At 36.3% G+C, this 22,254-nt stretch overlaps 1 protein-coding gene across 1 annotated transcript in view; it reads right to left on the bottom strand.

Annotated features, from left to right (window-relative positions):
• The window catches only part of PRDM5 (PR/SET domain 5), a 217,792-nt gene that overhangs the window by 95,408 nt on the left and 100,130 nt on the right, over positions 1-22,254 (bottom strand). The window contains exons 4-10 of the mRNA XM_082728454.1: positions 16,779-16,953; positions 14,338-14,512; positions 12,827-12,919; positions 12,437-12,558; positions 8,706-8,785; positions 3,435-3,519; positions 1,917-2,074 (exon numbers count right to left, since the gene is read on the bottom strand). Coding sequence (XP_082584580.1) covers positions 1,917-2,074; positions 3,435-3,519; positions 8,706-8,785; positions 12,437-12,558; positions 12,827-12,919; positions 14,338-14,512; positions 16,779-16,953 — 888 coding nt within the window. The remainder of the gene's footprint in view (positions 1-1,916; positions 2,075-3,434; positions 3,520-8,705; positions 8,786-12,436; positions 12,559-12,826; positions 12,920-14,337; positions 14,513-16,778; positions 16,954-22,254) is intronic.

Below are 22,254 nucleotides of genomic sequence, written 5' to 3'. Positions count from 1 at the left end.
CATAAATATATCTTAATATACATTATTAAGATGTTGAATGTCTTTGGACAAATTTTCTGAATTCAGCTAAAACATTATTTATTATCAACACAGAGTAGATAAGATTAATACATTCTGAAATAAGAACCAGAATAAAGGTAAAGCACAGGAAATGCAAAGAAAAATTAATTAAGGAAACTCAGAGATCATAACTTGGAGTCTTATCAGAAAAGAGGAAGGGGTAGGGTACCTGGCTGACTCAGTCGGTAGAGCATGTAACTCTTAACTGCAGGGTTATGGGTTCAATCCCTACTTTGGGTGAAGAGTTTAGCTAAAAAGAAAATAAAATAAAAACTTGAAAGAAAAGAAGAAGGGGAAGTTAGGTCATGCTGACTGAAGGCAAATGTCAAATTGTCTTAGGTATTACTACTGCAGAGAAAAGAAAAAAAATCTAGAAAAATAAGCTAAGGTCATGGGTAGAGGACTCTGAATGACAGGGTAACATGCATGTACCATAACTTACATAGCCATTGGAAATCTACTCCTAATATTAGAGTACAAGAGTGATAGAGTTGTGCTATGGAAAATTTATCTACAAGGATGGATAAGTGGAAAGTGACATGTAGTAAGAATCTAATTACATGGGTATTAAAGTAATGAAGATGAGCAATAATCAGGATGACAGGATGGCAAAGGAATGAATGACCATGAGGGTGATGAGCCAATGCAGAGGGTAAAATCTTTACAAATTGGCTTCTAAGGGTGCCTGGGTGGCTCAGTCAGTTGGGCTTCCAACTCCTGATTTTGGCTTGGGTCAAATCTCAGGGTTATGAGGTCAAGCCCCAAGTCAAGCTCTGCACTGGGAATAGAGCCTGCTCAAGATTCTCTTTCTTGGGCCACCTGGGTGGCTCAGTTGGTTAAACAGCTGTCTTTGGCTCAGGTCATGATTTCAGGGTCTTGGGATCGACCCCTCAGCAGAGTCCTCAGCCCTCAGCAGAGAGCCTGCTTCTCTCTCTCCGTCTGCCTGCTGCTCTGCTTACTTGTGCTCTCTCTCTCTACCTCTCTGTCAAATAAATAAACAAAATCTCAAAAAAAAAAAAAAAAAAAAAAAAAAGATTCTCTCTCCCTCTCCATCTGACCCTCCCCTGGTCACTTTCTTTCTCTCTATAAAAAAAAAAATAAATACATACATACATAGATAAAAAATAAAACCAATTTTTAAAAAAGAGCTGGCTTCTAATTTTAAAAAGTGTCTAAGACTAAAGAAACAGACAGGAGTAAGTATATGCTTCTCTCATTAACAGAAAGGAGAATCTCCAGAAGAGATGTTATCAGCGGCATAAAGAACAAAAAGGTCATTCTAGGACATGCTAAATTCATTAAGTTAAAAGATATCCAGTTATGTATCAAATAAAGAAAAATAAATGTGAGTCTGAAGACTGGGTTAAAGAAAGAAATCATTTGGGATCTGCTGAAATAGAGTCGATGGCAGAAGTCACGGATGTAGCTGACACAGAGAACCTAGAAGAAGTCCACCTCCTGAGGGAGGAGACACGAAAGGGTCCAGAGTAACTGGCAGAACACCTAGCCAAGTCTACACCAAAGATGAAGAGACTTTCAAAAAAGCTACCATGAACAAGGGTGTAGAATTTTAGAGAAAAAAAAAGGAAAAGAAGAAAAGACTTTGCAATTAATACAACACTGGGAAACACTGGATGACACTTTGCTCTACGAACAGTTTCAGCGGGAGGAGGAAGACAGAAACAAGGCCGGGGTGGGGTTATGGCATGAGTGAGGAGGTACAAAGTATAAGCAACATCGTCCTCTAACTATTCCACATGTACATCATGTCCAGATATACAAAAAAACCCTTTAAAAAATAAATGATTAGAAATCAAATCAGCAACTCAGCAAAAATAATATTAATAAGGTTTTACCTTCTTGTGATTCTTGTAAACATTTCTGTGGGCAAATCCCTTTCCACAAAGCTTGCATTTGTAAGGCTTATCTTCACTGTGTATTACTTTGTGGGCGCCCACTTGATCGAGTCTCTTGAAAGATTTATTACAAATCTCACAATTGTAGGGTCGTTTTTCTGTGAAAAATGAGCGGAGACAATCTCATGTCTATATAAAGGTAAAGGATAAAAAGGGAAATAGCCTTACCTTATACTACTTCTGAGGGAAAGTAGACCAAAACATGACTGAAACAACTGAGAAAAAAAATCTACATACCAATCCATTTCTGTTAGAAATAGGAGCCTATTCACAAAAGAAATGTGAGCTAGTTCTCTTATAGACTCATATTGTAAACTACATGCATAAAGCAGCTGAGATCTAAGGATAAAATTTGAATTCAAAGAAAAAACCCTACTTCCGGATGAAAAATCCACTAGTAGGTGTGAGTTTAAACCAAAGTCACAATTCCAAATGTTAAGAGTAGCCTGACAGTGATAAAAGTAAAAGACAGACCTGCCTCCTACTCAAACAAGAGGACCCCATATGGGCACAGCTTCAATTCTCAGCAGAAACAACACACTTAGGTTGTTGTATAAAATTCATATTTGTGCCATGTTCATGTAATGTTGATCACCAGATTTAAAAACCACTGTTTGTTTCAAACAAAGCATATCTGAACAGACCACGGGTGTCTGATCTCCTATTTTCACTTGTCAAAATATCTGTATCTGTCTCTAAGCAAAGTGGATATTCAAAAACATTCTGACTTCAATAGCCTCCAATGACAGACATTCTAAACCACAGAAAGATACTTCATAAAACAAAATTTATTCTCAGACCTAATTTTTGAAAAATCTGTTTAACAGACCTATTACTCAAACTTGCTTAAAATGAAGCTGTAGCTTTAAAAACATATCCTCAAAATGCATTTATAAATTTCTCATTAACATTTATCAGTACCTTAGTTAGAATATAAAAGTATGTAGAAAGGTAGAAACCATAATTGCTGAATTCCTCCGAAAAATCAAACACTACACTAGCACAATACATGATGATACATGATTTAATCTTCACAGCAAATTTGAATGGTAGGATACCTTTTCACAGATAAAGAACAGAATTGCTGAATTCCTCCGAAAAATCAAACACTACACTAGCACAATACATGAAGATACATGATTTAATCTTCACAGCAAATTTGAATGGTAGGATACCTTTTCACAGATAAAGAACAGAATCTAAGGTTCAAACAGGAGTAGATTAAAAATTAAATGGTGACTCTGAAGATTTTGTGTATCATTTAGTCTAACCACCTTGGCTTTAAAAATAAACAGGTCTAGAGAGGCTAAGTAACTTGTTCAAAATCACTTGACTAGTTAATGACCAATCTAGCACTAAGAGCCAGGTTTCCTGATTACTACTCTCAGAGCTCCTGAAAATGACAAAGTGAATCTTTTTCACAGTGATTTCATTTTGAATGGAAAATATATATTTTACCTGAGTGAGTGATCATGTGACGTTTTAGCTGATTAGCTGAAATAAATTTCTTCATACATTCTTGACAATCAAATACTTCATGAATCTGCAAAAGGTTAAGTGGACAGTTAAGTCAACTGTCAAAGCCAAATAAATTAGAACAAAAGTATAAACATGTGGATAGCTGTTACCGTAATATCAATGTATTATAATTCAGCCCTAATTTGTTCACAGTGTCTTATATAAACTAAAAATGCAGTGAACATGTTACCAAGTAAAAACATCATTAAAAGAAAATACAAGATTGGAGAGGCACCTGGATGGCTTAGTTGGTTAAGTGTTGGCCTTCAGCTCGGGTCATTGATCCGTCCTGGGATCTATACTTGCATTGGGCTCCCTGCTCAGTCGGGAGTCTGTTTCTCCCTCTCCCTCTCCCTCTCCCTCCCCACCCTCTCTCTTTCTCTCAAATAAATAAATAAAATTTTAAAAAAAGGAAATAAAATACAAGATTGCAGCACACTATTTAAATATGTTAAATAGCTGACCCATTTAGTGCATATTACATCTCTACACTCTGTAAAAAGTTATACCTAATATCCATTAACTCTCTGTTATGCACAAATTTAGATTTGGAAATATGAAAACCTATAGGTAATAAGATTCCCTTTACAGTAGTCAAACCATTTTATATTTAAATATATATAGTACAGAACAAAACATTATTTACCATGAAAGGCAAGAAGATACATGATTCTGAAAGACATTTAGCTCACAGTGAGATTCTTACATGACAGGAAGGCCACAATAAAAAGAAAAGCTCAGGGTGCCTGGGTGGCTCAGTTGGTTAGGCCACTGCCTTCAGCTCAGGTCATGATCCTGGAGTCCCGGGATCGAGTCCCACAGAGGGCTCCCAGCTCTGCGGGGAGTCTGCTTCTCCCTCTGACCTTCTCCCCTCTCATGTTCTCTCTCACTCTCTCTCTCAAATAAATAAATAAAATCTTTAAAAAAAAGAAGAAGAAGAAAAGCTCAAAAACCATGAGTAAGAAGAGGAGGAGCATAACCTTAGCAAACAACTAGCTAAATAATTATTATAATTGGATATTAAATTTAGCTCTTTCCCATCCAGACACTACATCAGAGAAATCATATAGGTAGTATGAAAAGTAGAAGCCCAGTTTATGATCAAAATCAATGCACAAAGTTCTAAAAGGAATGTATTGCCAGAAGTCTTGTATGAGAAAAATCAACCGCCCCAATGAACAAAAGCATCACTTGTTTTGCCAAAGATTCAAAAATAGTGCTTTTGTTTCAACCTCAGGAAAGGTAGAGCTCACAATACTAAACACCAGAGAAGCAAAGCCTCTTCTGCAGAAAGCCGGGTACTATGCTTATCCCTGTAGAATAAGTAGGGCCCCTGCAGAGAAGTCAAGGCAGAGGACCATGAACTGGCACAGCGGTGAGTCACGAGGGGAGGCTTGGGTTGCGTTCTAGTGACTGGCTCCCATGATCTAAGTGGCCATGGAAGAGCTCAAGACAGAGAGAGTAAAAAAAAAAAAAAAAAAAAGGATAAGGCAGGGAAACAAAAGCTAGGGGAAAGTTAACAGATCCCAGGTCTGCAGTCTGTACCTTAATTCTGTGCTCAATCACACGGCAGGTCTGAGACTGCCTACCCACCCCCTGCTTCTGTCAGCCCTGACTCTTGGTGAGTCAGTTACCTCATCTGGGAAGAGCAGAGAAAAGGTAGATAAACAAGGCACAGGCAGAACGATGTCATTCCACTGGAGTCTAATTTACATCCCCACTTACATACAGTGCCACCTCATCTCAGTCAGTGAATATATGGAGTCCAGAGAGTTCTAGGATTCCTCAGAAAACAATGTGGGCTCTGCACAAGTACTCAGAAAGCAAGAACTATGCAGTACAGACAAAAAACTTTCAGGCTGAACCATTTTAAAGACAGCCTCTTCAATCATCAAAGACCCTCACCATGGCTTTGGTTGAACAACAATGTTTAAGGAGCAATGATATTATGGGTAATGTCTATTTAAAGACAGTATGAAGAGATTCTTATGCTTAAACTCTTTGTTTCTGTAAAATGTGCCTTTTATAATAACAACATACCCTTAAAAAAGATGATGTGCCTTCTAAACCACACATAAATGAAAATATATTTATTTTCATTTTAATATGAAATTCATATTAATAACTAAATTTTTAAAATTAATCATCCATATATAAAATGTTAACTGTTAAATAAAATACTGCAGCATAGTACCCATACTTGTTCACTTCTTAACTCCAGTGGCTCCTGAAATGAAGTATTTTTAAAGGTTCAATTGAACTGATTTTCCACAATTACAAAATAGAATTTTCACTGTACAGGAAAGCATTTTTGTATTGACTATCTTACTTACAGTGGAAAATTCAGGTTGAAACTATGTTTAAAAATCCCCAAAAAGCTGAATAAAACAATCAGATTTCAAGTGAAAACGACAAGTAATAACACTATTTATTTATGCCTAATGCTAAATAAAGCACAATTTTCAAAATCTCCAGCTTAGTAATTGATATGGTGGGTAATAATTTACAATCTGAAGTCCCTAGTTAGATAATTTTCAAGAAGGATCATAATATGTCTAACTGTAACACAGGATAGTATACAGAAATTAAGGTACCAGTCTAGATTATGATGTAATTTGGCATATTCATAAAGCACCCTCTACTGGCAAGGGAAAATACTGCAACCAAACTCTATTAGACATTCAACATAGCTGCTGTTAAGAGTCAAAAATGGTAGTCAGTAAAAGCTGCCTGTGGATTCTGAAAGGCTAAGTTAAAGGGGCCATGCTAGAATGAAGTGCCACATTCACCTAGTAAGTTAATAGCATTTTGCAGAGATAACTTGGGTGCTGTGTTCTACTGAGATGCCTAAATTATAACCATAACCACTATTTCTGCTTCTGTACCTTGGCTTGCTAACCCATGAGGAGATGGAAAATTACCAGCAAACTTTCTTTAGGCACTCTGTAACCACACAACCCCTGCCCAGAATGAAACCTGGCAGAGTGGCCATTCCTGGACCCCCACCTGGCTCTGGGCCAAGAGATAACAGCCATCTGGCACGAGAGAAACCCCCACCCAGAACTGGACATGACAAAGTGACTGGTCCCAGACCCCCCACCCAGCTTTGGGTACAGGAGATAATAACCATCTGGCACCCCGTAGCTTGACAGGGAGACCCCGGCCAGTCCTGAGGTGACACATACCCTAGCGGTGCCAACCAAGCAGTGTGAAGAATGACAGCCCTATGACCTAACCAAGAATCTGTTCCCAGCCCTTTTGCTGCTCTGTAGCGTGCCAGTCATATTATGGAGTTGCTGTTTGATTTTCCCGTGGTATGTAGCGATTTGTTATGAGATACTATGATATATGCTAAATCCCTGCCTCCCCTAAAATAGTGTATAAAAAGTGCTGTGATCCTGAGTTCAGGACCTCTTAGTGTCACTGGCAACGAGTGTGCGGAGGTCCAGGTTTGAACTCGTAATAAACGACCCTTGCTGTTTGGCTTTGACTCTGGACTCTGGTGGTCGTCTTTGGGGGGTCTCGAAATTTGGGCACAACACTACCACCACCAGGTAGTATTTAGATCTGCCAAAATATTCCTTGGGGAAAAGATTCTTATATTATGAAAAAAATAAATGGAAAGTAGAACATTTTTCAGAAATATGCCCTACAACCAACTTTGCTGAAACATTCTATTGGGAAAAATCTTTAATTTGGCAAAATATCTTACACTTCAACTTCTTGTGATTTAAACAGACCGAAAATACGTATAAGTACAAAGATATTTAGAAAATATCTATTCAATTGGATTTAATCTTTTTGTCTCAGACCAGGTTCTTCTTCAGAAGTCATGCCAGTGAATTGAGCAGTACAAGTACTAAAACTAGAATGATACAGTTAAGATAAGCATGGTTCGTGCACAAGAATTATGTACAAATTCTTCAAGTGTTCTATAATTTTTAAACAATCCCATAAGAAAACCATCTGGAAAGTGAAAAGAAAAAAAAGTTTCATGGTACTCAGAGAAAAAAAAAAGTTCCAAGTCACATTTAATAAAAGAGAGAACAGAGACCCCATGTATATGAAGTGTTAGGGACAGAAGAAGATGACACCCACTGTCCTCAGTCTCAGTCCACTGCTTGTTCCATTATTTCTCCCTGAGGATCACAATCACCCAACATATAACATATAACATACATCTTTTCCATCTAACTATCTCACATGTTTGTAGATTAATCCATGGCACATGGTTAGAGCTATCAGATTGAATATCATATGAACTTTAATGTCTGTCAGATTACTTTGGAATATAGCAATATACAAATAAAAAGATAAATTAATTTTGTAAACCACAAGAAAAGTAAAATTTTATATTCACTAGTACCATCTCTTCTCTTCTTCGATATTAAATCACTAAAAGAAAATATTATATGTTCTTAGATATTCTGACAAAACAATATGTGAAATTATTAAAGAAATCATTTCTCTTTGTTATTACAATATAAGACAATATGATATAGTATGAATTTTTCTAGACTTTGCTATAATAAAAACAAAAATTGCAATTCTCCTTTAGTTCTATTCTATTGTAAATTCTATTAATGAGGGCTACTGTTGTTAGGGTTAATAACTACAGTATATTTTTCCGGTTAAATTTCCACATAAAAAGAGTAACTTAGTAAGTTTTATGCTTATTACAAAATGTATTAAATTTATTTTCTGCAAATATAACCATTCACTCCTAGTAACAACCCTCTGACATACTTGTACATTATTTTTAGTTCTTCAAAACAAGGGAGCTCTTGTTTTTGTTTTGCCAGATTTAACCATAATATGCATCCATTTAAACAGCTAAGTGTTATTATGGTGCATATTATAAATGCACAAAACTACATGTTTTCATCAATTATATGGTATTTCCTGAGCAAACAGCAACTGACAAAGCTTGAAACCAGGATGAGGTGTTGCAGTGACAGGCTCAACTAGATGTCACACTTTGTACTGGAGAAATATTTCTACTAATTCTGAGTGATAACTCAAAATTTATTTTTGCAAGAGCTTACTTTTCTGCATTATTGGCCTTGCATTTTAGAATATGTTAGTATATAAATTAATGACAAAACTCTGTCTCTATAAGTATAAAAAATCAACTAAAAATTTTCATGGCAGACACTATAAATGACTAAAAGATCTTATATTCTGATGAGCATTAATCTTTATCTTACTGACCTTTCTATGTTCCTGCAGGCTTGATGCCGAAGAACACTTTTTATTGCACACTGAACATATGAGCTTTCTCTTAGGATCTCCTAAAATGAAAATAAAATGCTGTCATGATTTAAATGAGAAAATTAGAAGGAGCATCAGATACAATGTTTCTAGGTGATAACATCATTTCTAAACAGGTATTTTATCTTAACTTAGAATTTTAAAACTTTCAGTGTTATAATTACATCCATTAAACTGCATTTTAAACCCTTTCTTTTTAAATCTGAAAAATATTCAGCATGATATACCACTTTCTACATAAATTAAATAGTCTTTCACCTTTCCATAAACTAATGTAAAATTTTTAAAAGCACACTTACATGGAAAATTGTACTTGAAATTAATCACATGTGTTTATAAAAAAAAACTTATGGGATTTATTAACTCATAAGTTGATTTTGCTACTTGCTTTAAATTTTAACAGAATATTTCATTTAATCATATGGATTTCTTAAGATGGAATTCATAGATTATTCTTTCCAGAACTAGATTCCTGCAAAATCTATGAATATATACTTTCTCATATTAATATTAAAAACCAGAAAATAAAACCAAGTACAATAAAACATTATACTGGCATTCATATTAATATACAAATCAAAACAAGCCCAATTTTGTCTTCCTACATAGTGATTATAGTAGTTCATTTCATATTTCAAATTTCACAGTGGTTATAGGATTGAAGACTCAATAAAACATTTTTTCAAATATGATGTAATAATAGTACTATCTGCACTACCACAAATAACTGGAGTGGGTTTTTTTTAATGTGTAATTAATGAATTTCAAATATACAAAAAGTAAAAAATAGTATGAGGAACTACCATGTATCCATCACCTGGCCCCAGCAATGACAAATCCGAGGCTATTCCCACCTCAACCGCAACTCCATCTCCTCCCCCATTATCTATTATTTTGGGGAAAAAACATTTTTTTTAAGTTTTACAGAATGATTTTATCATCCGACTATATTTATGAAAGAAAAACACTTTTAGAAAAAGAAAAATATGAATTTTGGTCTTATTCTTCAAGTTACTTATTTCAAAAATAATAGCACTATTTTTAGCATGCTGAATATTATAGCCAAGAAAATTTTTCTTAGTGAATGACAAGTAATTTGGCTACCGAGGGAGAAAATCCTCGCAAACAAAATCAGTATTCTCTGTACATATAGACTGAATACATGAAGGTCGACTGAGAAAGAATATTCCTTCTTTTCCAGCTCCTACTAGCTGGCATTTCCCTCCTTCAATCCATAATCTTTTATTGTTCTATCTTATCCCTCAAACCAGCTGCCCCTTGAGACTAGATCCTATCCTTTCCATATAGGTAGGTCAGAGGCTGAGGGAGAGAAGAGAAAAAGAAGTGAGACATCCCCAACCATACCTCTTACTTTACTTTCATCTTCCTGCCACTGTCCCTCCAGCTATCATAGGCAGTATACCGTACCTCATCCCTACCCTGCAACCTTTCCTCCTCGTGTCTTCTATTCTTCATCCTAGGACTAAAATCCCAGTTCTTTTGAGAAAAAAAAAAAATTTTAAAGCTTATGACAATTTGCCTGAGAGTACAGACAAATGTTATCTCCCATAAATACAAAACCTCTTGGTTTTAGTATCCACAGAACCTAAACAGAAGAAAATAATGGAAGTGGGTTAAGGAAGTCCAGCCTTTCTATGTTTCATCGGTTTCCTCTTGGGTAACTTGAAGGTCCTCACCACTCTACCAGCTTCCCTAGGTTGAAGGACAAGAGCATCTACCAAACCGTAACTACACTTTATACTATTTTAGTTTTGCTATATTCAGGTAAGTCTGATTTTTGAGTTTCAGATTCAACTTTCAAAAACATTCAGGAACACATTATTTATGATGGTAGATGTATGAGAAATTAATACAACCGTACTGCATACATAGTCATCTAAGTACTGTGAGTTTCAGTACAATATGGGTTAGGTATTCTGCCAGGCGTTCTACAATCATGTGTGTGAACACTGCTTTGCTTTGCTATTCTGAATGTGGAATATTCTTCCTCCAAATGTTTGTGTATCACACCGAAGAAAGGGGAGAAGCAAAAGAGGGGCTATGCATAAGAGACCTGTTATGTATTGATCCCAACAAAAGGTACATATAGTAACCTCTGATTAATAATAGTACATTCCATATTTTGTATGTTTCCACAACATAGAAATATAAAAAAAATTTCTTTTATAAATTATTTCCTACAAAGTCAACATGAATTTCCAGAATCAATAATATTATAATATTCAAGGCCAATTACAAGAAGCCTCAAAGAAATTATGCTTATAGCACAGCCTGAAGACCACATGCCCAATGACAAGAATGCAAGTTTCCAGAGTTTCAGTATGCATCTGGTTTTTTACTTAGTTCAGCAAAGTTAACTTTAAAAATGACATGAAAGATTTGTTATAATACATAGCAGACAAGGATGGAGAAAATTAAGAACAGCATTTTAAACATAACAGCTTAAAAAAAAAAAAAACTACGAAGACAGGTCTATCAAAAAGTTATGCCTGCCTTTTGTAAGCACAGGAAAGGCCCAAGTATAATGAATTCAGGAAAATGCCATCTTCCCTAAATCACCCGTATATTCTTCAAAAGGAAAAAAAAGAAGTCAGAACACTGTAAAGTCCTACTGAAAGCATCCTGAAGCTGTATTTTGCAAGCCATCCTTTCTACCGCTTAGAACTGCCATACAGAGCTCAGACATAGTACGAGGCCCACCCAGGGATGCCAAGTGGGAGCCAGCAATCACACTCATAGTTGCTTCTATGTAACTTTAACATTAAAGGAGATACTTTTTGGACAATGAACATAGGATATGGAGGCTGAGTACTGATTATCCTGTTCTCACGCATGTGAGAATAAACAAGATAGAAGAGAAATCCACTTTCCCCATATCCAGAAAGACATCTTTCCACACATTTCCAGAAGCCAAGGGCAAATGTAAACACATGAGAAAAGCGTAAGTACGGGCGGATATGAGGAGTTCCACGAAGGTCGGCCTCCTTTAAGGAAAAGACACCGAGGAAGTGAAAAGTTAACTCTGACATAACAGCCATCTGTTCAACTCGGCGCCATAGATTTAGTCCCTGAGCCAAAATACATTTACCATGTGCTAAACAGATACAATCTAAGTGACAGTCAACTGTTGTCTTTGTTTTATTGTTTAGCTGCCCATTAGAAGGCATTCAAATAGTATCTGCCTTATTAATTCAAATACATTCAATTCCCATGTCAAAATGCAGTAATTTTCTCCAATACAGAAGAAATATAAATTTAAAAAATGGAATTTTACTGTAAAAATATTAAGGCATGAGAGCATTACGCAATAGTTTTAAAATATGTTTCTGTAAAGAGAAATTTTGTATTTCACCTGTAAATTGTCACAATATTGATTCTTAATACACCCCCCCTACCAAGCTCCAGTAGGTTCTAGCTTAGGTTTCCAGCTATGATTACTTTAGACATAGGAAAAATGACAAATACTGTCGAAATCAACTTGAACAAGAAACAGTGTTCAGTGAAAGAAAAAAGTCCCCTGCCAGAGCTCCACATCTGTGTGAGTCCGATGGAAAAGCAAGCTCTCTCCTTGAGAGCAAGAATTAAAAACAGATCACTGCAGCCCGGGGAGAGAAGGCCCCTTTAAGAACGACCCTGCAGGGACTTCTCACCAGCATGGACATTTTCCTGGTGTCTTCGGAGAGCATCCCGGCTCTTCAGCCTCTTCCCACAGCTGTCGGCCTTGCACACAAACCGGGCATCTCCCCGGCAGGTCTCCTGATGCTGCTCAAAACTGCAAGACAACCAGGCAAGAGGAAAAGGGAGAAGAGATGGTGAGGCCATACTTAACTAATTCTTACATCATGGCCAAGCTTTTGCAACGCGAGCTCTCCAGCAGAGTTTCTGGGTCATCTCACGCACTACCTGGGCAGGTAAAAAGGAAACACTTAAAATCCCACTGCAGCCTCGTGATACTAAGTCACAACAAAGCATGGAAAGCATGCATGCTAAAAATGATCCACAATTAAGTAACAGCCATCTGAGAACTCAAGACACAAAACCTTGATGCTGAACTGAAGGAAGAACTGCAGACGGAGCACTGAAAGCTTCGTGAAGAATCCTTCAGACTGCTTCTCGCCGGGCACTGAAGAACACTGAGGGAAGACAGAAAAAAAAAAAAAAAAAAAAAAAAACAAATAAATAAATAAAAACTGGAAATGTAAGACAAAAACTTAAGAAAATCTCTCTACTTTAAACAAAGTCCTATTTGTGATCTCTGTTTTCATTCTGTCTTTTGCCCTGTAAAATTTTGATCAGTACCTCATTTAACTGTAAGAACCAGCTCAGCAAAAATATATTTGGTATAGATTCAATAAAAGCTGACCAAACTGCAGGTTTTTTTGTTGTTTTTGTTTTGTTTTGTTTGTTTTGTTTTGTTTTTTAAGATTTTATTTATTTGACAGAGAACACAAGTAGGCAGAGAGGCAGGCAGAGAGAAAGAGGAGGAGAAGTTAGGCTCCCCACTGAGCAGAGAGCCCGATGCAGGGCTTGACCCCAGGACCCTGAGATCATGACCTGAGCCAAAGGCAGAGGCTTTAACCCACTGAGCCACCCAGGTACCCCCAGATTACAGTTTTAAAGTCTATTCACTAAAAAGTATATAGCTCGTGCTTTTTTTTTTTTTTTCCAAAAGCCTGTAACAGAATTTCCAAATGTTTAATCTATTGCTATTATAAAACTTCTTTTGAGCAGAAATTCTTCATCACAAATTTCATAAGTAACATGGATGCATATAATATGTGAAAATTATCTTAATATAAAATATAGCACGCTTCAGAATTTTACTTCAATGAATAAAAAAATGAAATAGTACATCTCTATTACAGATTTCTTGCTCATATACGAAGTGACATTCTTAAAATAAAAATACATGTATCTACCTCTCACTTTTAATGAGTGTAAAATATTTAAGTAAAAAGACAATATGCTATTAATATAAAGTCAAAATAATAAAGGATGCAAAGCAATGTGTGGGATCATTTAATGGATCTTAATGTCATATCCTATACCTATTCATCTTTAAATTGTTCCCCTTAAGTTGTCATGAAATAAACAGTGCTTCTTTTCCAAAATGTCCATTTCCTTGATACTCTGAACTCTCTCCATTTCTTAAACTTTTCTTTTACTGATTTCTAAGAAGATCAAATGTAGACAACTGAAACTTGATCTGTAACCTCAGAGCACTGAATTATGCATAACTGAATTTCAGCTTAGTAAGCCAATGAGCTTGATATTTAATGGCAAAAAATTAAATGGACAAGGACTTATTAGCATTAACAATGCTCATTCGGTGAAGTTCATAGTCAGAATGTTTCAAAATCAACATACTATACTAAGATAAGTTAATGACAATGACAACATAGAACGTTTACTATCTTCCTCCCTCCCTATCTCTTTCTCACATGCATGCACATACACACGCACATGCACAAGTTAGAAACTGTAAAACAAATCAAATGGAATAGTTAAAGAAGTATTAGCTTATAATTTTGATATTCTTTGCTATACGCACTGTCTTTGCAAAGCCTGCTTAACTGGGAATTTCTTCCCACAGTTCTTGCACTTAAATTCTTTCTCCTCGGTAGGTTTCTGGTGCAATGTCTGAAGATGCTCAGCAAGAATTTCCTCGCTGGTAAAACTCGAGTCACACTGGGGACAAGCATAGTCCTCTTTACGGCCAAGGCAGTCTACACATTGACAAGGAAATAGATTTATAAGACAAAAATTAAGAGCCAAGAATTGCTCAATTTTAGTTTCACTTTAAAATCAAAATTGTGTTTAACAGTATCAGAATAATAAATGCTTATCTCTATGAGTATTAAAAATATTGTCCATGAAAAATAATAGGAAGTGTTACTAGAGAGAAATACATTATCATTTAATTCCTTTCTCTTGTTCCAGCAAATTAATACAAAATCAAAATCAATTGTTAATTTACCCTATAATGTTCACTTTTCACATTAAAGAGATTTTACAAATGTTGAATGAGAAAGCAAAAACTTTCCATGAGACAGGTCATCTTGAGTTCACTGAGTGCACAAGGAGAAAAAAATCCAACCAAGGCAAACTACGTGGAATCACCAAGGGGAATCTCACATACATGTGAAAAAGACCAAGGTCATAAAAACAGCACTCATTATGGTAGGTATAGTGAGGCTCCACTGCGTCTCTGGCTTGTCAGTCCCTATGGACTGTCACAGATCCGCCCAAATTTCTCAAAGTACATTATTTACATTACAGATTTTTTTTCTTATATTAAAATTTTATTAAATAAAATGAGATTTAGAAAATTTAGAAAATGTGAAGAAAGTAAAAATGACTAAGTATCCTGTAAGGAAGAGAAAACCACTTAATAAATTCTCAAGTCTGATTTGTCTTTTGTCCATTCATATCTTCCACACAGTCTGATAATTACATTTATGATCATACTTTTTATGCAATCTCGTCTGTTGCTCTTTTTTTTCCATTCAACATTTTCTCAATTAAAAAAAATAGTGTACCGTATTATTTAACTAAACTCTCCATGGTTTGACATTTGAGTAGATTATTTGTTTCTTTTGTGTTATGGGTTTGTTGTTCTATGTTCTGGGTTTTTACTGGGAGAGTTGCTTTTATTAATAAAAACTAATTTCTAAAATAAAAATAGCAATAATATTAATAATGTAATTAACTGATTCATACTTTTTAAGTCTCTAAGTTTCTGTTGATTATTTTTACAAAAGTAATGGAATTTGGTATTTGTTAACTGAAGAAAAATCAGGATGATAATAAATAAGCAGGAGACTCATTTTTAAGCTAAAATAGTGGACATAATAATAACGTGCCCGGGGGTGTGACATTAAAAAAGTATATACTAAAAGTACATCAGAGGGAATAGTCAGTAATATTGTAATTCACATAAATAAATAAATACCCCTCAAAAAGAAAACACAGACTAATCAGAAATAGTCACCCAAAGTCTGAAATGCAAAACTGCAAAATGCATATTTGAAAGATAGAACAGAAAGCCTGTCCTCATCTTCCCCTTAAATAATCCACCTAAAATAAAAAAACACAAGCAGAGGCTGGCAATGCTGGGAATCCTTATACTTTCTCAGCCAGTAACATACAGTTCGAATAGGAAATTCATATGAAAGACATTATGACCATGGTGACTAAAGAAACTAGTGTCACTTCTGAAATGGCTTTGCTAAACAAAATGGAAAAATACCCTCTGGTAAATTTCAGCCCATTACAAAATGTGAATACCTATAACATCATTCATATTTCTTTCAAACCCCAGCAGGAGTAAAACACAACACAACAGAAACAAGTTCTAATAATAATTGATTATTCCCCAGCAGATGGCAAACAAGCGACATCCTTGGATTGCAGGCCTGATCAAAGCAGGTCAGACCTACAGTCCACACACAGATAGCTGAAGCTATCTAACAGTTCTGCAGGCTTCTACAGTCAGAACAGAAAGAGATTTCCAGAAGCTCCAGATTCTCCAAGGATCTCTAACAAGAGGGAGGCCAAGGAATAATCCCAGAGGTTCCATCTAGCAGTGCCCTCTGGACACCTCTGCACTTGCCCTTCCCCATGTGCAGATGAGAACGTTAACGTCTCTAAGAGTTAGTGACTTACTCAGTTACAAGACTGATTAGTGGCAGATTCAGGGCTGGAGTACAAAATTCTTCATTGCTCGCCACCCCAGATGTACCAGGGAGATCAGTGAGAGCCAGGAGCTGGCACTGACCTTAGCAGTCCTATAGGGTACATCTATCACCCACGCCCGCCATTCTCCTCCTGCTGGAATAAAGATGGGCTTACAGCCGGATATCCTCTGAGAGTCGTTCTAACCACAACTATTTTGACAACACCCTACGATAATGCAACTATAATTCACCCACAGTTCAAACCATATTTCTCCTACAACTTCCATTCTCTCAGATCACCAGTTAGAGGCAATACCTTTTCTGCCAGCTGTTGATTGTCCTTTAGAATTTTTAACTTCCCCTTCTTTGATCATTGTCATAATTTGCTGTTCTTCCTCATCAGCCTCCATGTCACTGTCCAGGTAGCCAATCAGCAGCTCTGTATCTGTTTCTATATCCTCAATTGCCAAATAGAAAATGTTTTCTCCTTCCTGAGACAAAATTAAAAAATATGCTGTTGTATGACAAATAATTTTTAAAATGTTGATCCACTCATTTGTTTCTAATAGTAATGAAGAAATCATTTTAAGATACATTGAGTACCATGTGCCTGTTTTTTATATCTCCAACTGATTTAGATACTGAAAAAGGAAACTGACAACATTCAGTCACCTGGCAAATAAAATACAAATATATATTACTGATAGTGACATTTATATATAGCAAATGGAAGTCTATTTATATTTCTAAAAGTGAATTTCACATTGTTAATTTGCCTAATGCAGTAACACCTTGTGGAGGTCCGTAAATGCAGTAAGAAGAAATCTGTTAAGTAATGGCATCATTTCTGCGCCTAGAGAACAAAGTGCTATCAATGACCTAATTATGATTAATATTAAATACAAAACTGGAAGGAAAAAAATTACAATTTATAATATAAGCCAGAGGAACAGCAAATGAACCCTAAAAGAATTTCCAAAAAACCTAGACCAGAAACAGAAAAAAGACGAGGCACCTGAGAGGTTCAAAGAATTGACTAAATCATCCTGTGTACCTAAATTCCACTGAAATGACAGGAAAGCAGAAAAGAAAGGAAATTCTAATATCAATACATCAATTTTTTTTTTCAAAATTCTAGAAGATTAGAAATCAGGGTTGAAATGATAGATAACTACTCAGAAGAAATTTCAACCCATAACAGACACAAGAAAAATGTTACAAAGAACCTACTTCCCAAGGAAACCCCAGAGAAACTTCACACTTGGAATGAACTGGTACAAAAAGCCCCTCTGGGCCTTCGGCCAATCACCAGGGAGGCCAGAACTGGGGCTGCTTAGCTCGCTGTCCCCAGGAGAAACACCCAGAATTGCTGTCTTTTACATAGTTGAGGATTTGTTCTGGGAGGGCTCCTAGTTTGGCTGCTGAGGATAAAGAGAAGCAAAGCATAGCCTGAATTTATTGAACCTTGGTGGTAGGCAAGGGGACTGAAGGACAAGGACAATAAGCTCCACCAAAGAGTGAAATTCAATAACAGAGAGAACAAAGAACAAAGCCTTCCCTCTGTTGTCATTATCACCACTCTTGTTATGGAGGAAGAGACAAGAGGAGGAAAAAGAGGTAAGGTGAATGAGAGAAGGAAGAGGAGAGGGAGAAGAACGTGTAAGACATGTATGTGTGTGTGTATGCATTTTTACATAAGCAGAACCCTCATGAAAAGTCGGGAAAAATATGCATAAAACTGTTACATGGTTATCATTTGGAGGCTGGGAGGAAAAGTAGTCTATATTCAATACTGTTTTACATTTTTTTGTTTTGGTTTTTACAATGAAAAGAATCTTCGTAATTTTTAAAACAGTGTATCTTAGAAAATTCCATGCAGGAAATGGAAATGATGATCATAGTCATCATTTCTGGTCAAGAAAGGTTTGATGCAAAAGTTCGAGTTATTGAACAAATCTAACCATCAGCTACAGTTAATTAAAAGATGTTTCTATAATATTTAGCGCATCCTTGGAAGATTTTTAATTTCAAACCTGCAGAAACTATAAAAAAGTTATTTCTAATTAAGAGCACAATTAACTTCTATACAATTGTTACTCTTTGTGCAACAAAAATAAATGAAAAACAAAGGAGACACTCAACAAAAGAGAGGTCTCTTTTTAAATTAACTCAGAAGTAGCAATTTCCAGAGTTTGGAAACCACTTGCCAAGAGTTACCCAAAGCAACAAATGAAGATTTCAGAATACAATCATAAATTTTAGTGCTTATCTGATCAACAGACAAGAAATTTAATTGAACCATCTCTCCAGAATATTAATCATCAATTTCATGATGGCCTGAATAGCACCAAGAAAAGACAACATTTTTTAATTTTAAAACATGGTAACATTCACTTAAACTGCAATCATAAGACACAGCATGCCTATTTAGGAACTCCATAATTTTAAAAAGTTAATATACCAGTTAAAACCTCAATTCAATAAAAGTAATAGCATTATAGCCACCAAGGGCCAACTACATGTCTTGTCTGTATACCAAGATATGGTACAAAGAAGTATTACATTACAGGTATTATCATTACAGGTATTAATTCAATCTATTTATTTTATAGAAATATAGATACCTTTCTATGTATAATTCCTACCACTACCCAGTCCAAGAATCTCTTCCTTTCATTTGCTACCATAATAATTTTAAGAAGTATCCTCTTAGATAGTTTCCTTCCATACACTTCACTAATTTAATTGCAAAACAACTCTTCATTAATATTGTTCTCCTTCTTCAAAAGTTTCCATTGCCAGAACCTGCCAGATTCCTAATCACTGGAGCTCTCTTGAGCTCTTAGGGCATATTCCTCACCTGTAGGCTCGCCCCCAAGCCCAATTCCATGTCCATTGGCAAGAAGGATTTAAAAGGTGTTGACCGAAAGTCCTGGGACTCAGCATCAACTCCCTGTTGTCATTATCCTGGCTCTGACCTTGCGTTTCAGCTTTGGTGACTATTCTAATATTCAGATCCTGAAATTTACTTCTTATAGCCATCATTTCTGGTCATTGGGTTTGTGGCTTATTCCCCTGAACATAGATCCCTCCATAAGAAAATCACTCCTTACATTTACATATTAGGGTTTAGCACCTTTCTGGACTCTGCTTGGGGTCTGGGGTCCTGCTTATGGTTCCTGTTATGGGTTCCTGGTGATTTTGCTGAAAATGCTTGAGCTGGGGGCACCAGGATGGCTCAGTCGGTTGAGCGTCAGACTCTTGGCTTCCACTCAGGTCACAATCTGAGGTCTGGGATTGAGCTCCCTACACTCAGTGCAAAGTCTGCTTGTCCCTTTCCCTCCTCCTCTGTTCCTCCCCCCGCTCATGTTCTCTCTCTCAAATAAATAAATAAAATCTTTTAAAAAATGCTTTGGCTGAAAGAAGGCTGTTCAACATGATGATCTGTTCCAAAGCAAATATTCCTTCTTAAAAAAAAAAAAAAAACTTATTTAATTTAGAGGGAGACAGAGAGTGTGTGTGTGAGCACAAGTAGGGGGAGGAACAGGAGTAGAGGGGGAAAGAACCTTTAAACAGAATCTACACTGAGCTCACAGCCCCACAGGATGGGAAGCCAATCTCACAACCTGAGATTACGACGTGAGCCAAACCAAGAGTCCCACACTTTACGAATTGAGCCACTCAGGGACCCCAAAAGCAAATATTCCTCAGTCAGTGGTTTTCATTGTGTGGGTAATCAGGATACAACACAGAGTGAGTGGTGTTACAATTGTTTTCCATCTCCTGCATTACTGCCCATTATTTTGAATTTGTTTCTTAGTCTTGTTCATTTTGCTTTATTTTTGTGTATCATTTTCAGCTAATTATTTGTATTGCAAGCTGCTTGTAGCATCAAAAAGCTATAGTAACCTAAATGTCCAACAACAGAAGTTGGAATAAATTAAATACCTAGCAATTGGTTTTAAAATTTACCAAATGTAATTTTGATGGGAAAAAATATATATGTCATACGTGTGTGTGTGTGTGTGTATACACACATACATACAATGTGCCCCCACAAAGAAAAAGATATTAAAAAAAAGTTAATGGAGCTTATCTCTAAGTAGGGATAATTTTAAGTATTTTGCAGAATCTTCTGCTAGTCCATACGTTACAGTGTTTCTAGAATTAACAGGTGTTACAATAAATAATAAACAGACCCGGGTCTTGATACCCTGAAGTTGTACCTCATAGGGACTAAACAGCACAGGCTTTGGGCTGGTCAGGGATCAAAGTCTCAAACCACCAGTTTCTTCATTTGCAAGATGAAGAAAATTAACAATGCTTATCTCACAGGCTGGTTGGTTATAAGAATTAAAAGAATATTTGTGAAATCGGGTAAGGTGCTTGGCATATGATAAGCATTCATGAATGGCAGCTCTGCTATTATTATTATTATTATTATTATTATTATTATTGTTCCATCATGATATATAACTTGAAAGACAGTGGTTAAAAGAGTCCTTTTTTTCAAAATTTATTTCAACCCAAGTGCCACATAAAGTTGCTATGACAATGCTGCTTTTGACTAACTTTCATTTGGCCAAATTGCTCTCAGCCAAAATATAATTCAATTTCACTGACTGCCTACCAGAGCTCTGAATTACTTTGGGTTTCTGGTTGTCACGCTCTGTTCTCTTGTTAACACACTAATGCGTCACTCTGGTTTGGACCTTCGATCTCAGTCACCCGTCTGAACTGTTCCTAACGTGACCAGCCATCTGCTTTGCTTGCAACTGAGGGGTTTCCCAGGACATGGGGCTTTCACAGTTAAAACTGAAAGAGGACTGGGCAAACCAGGACAGTTGGTCACCCTAACTACACCCTAACTACACTCCAAAACCACATTCTGAACTCTACTTAAGATGTCCTACCAATAATATTGACTGGGTCCATCCCCCAATCTGCAACTGAGGGTTTTCAACATATAGAATGAGTCGTATCTCCAAATATGGCTCCAAAGTCTTACCAAATAGACTCCCATCATCTGAACCCACTTTGTCCTCTCATCTTCAACTATCCTGCAAATGAAACCGCATCCTATTCTTTAGACCAGCTGGCATACTTCCTCTCAGAAAACACTGGCTTCATTCCTGCTTAGTACAATTGCAAAAACCCCACTTGGCCTCCCTGCTACAGCTCCTTAGCATCGTCTGAGGCACAGACCATTTTTGTCCTTCTCCATGAAACCTTCTCTAATCTACTAAATGCACGTAGATTCCAGGGGTTTTCTCTATACGAAATGCTTTAACGTTTTGGGGCATTTATAATTTATTTCTCTGGGCTTCGTCATTTAATTCATATGATCAGGAAATTCTAATATGTGTTGATCTTATCTTCCCAAAGATAATTTCCTCAAGGCAGCAAATAAGAATTACCATGTGTCGCCCACAGCGTAAGCTGTACTCATAACAGTTGCTCAACATTTTACAAATAATGAAAAGTACAAAAGAATACTAAAAGGCTTGTGTCTATGGAAGAAAAGCACTTATTAGTAAACTGTTCGCAGATACTTTCTTTTATGTGCCTTTGGTGATAGGCTATTAAAATAAACCAGGTCGCAGATAGTGGTGACTTGGAAGGATGATGGCAGACAAATAACGGAGATGGTGAGAGTATTAAGTATGATCTGAAGAGAAAGCAGATGCTATTTCCTGACAGAATATACATGCAGTATGAGAGTAGAAGGGTCGAAAATGAGTCCTCGGTGTTACAGTTTTCCCTCAAGCATTCACAGATGTTACTCTATTTAA

The sequence above is a fragment of the Mustela nivalis genome (assembly GCF_964662115.1).
Source record: "Mustela nivalis genome assembly, chromosome: 4".
Taxonomy (NCBI): domain Eukaryota; kingdom Metazoa; phylum Chordata; class Mammalia; order Carnivora; family Mustelidae; genus Mustela; species Mustela nivalis.
Note: the sequence above shows the minus strand (reverse complement) of the source record. Positions and strands in the feature narration are given on the sequence as shown.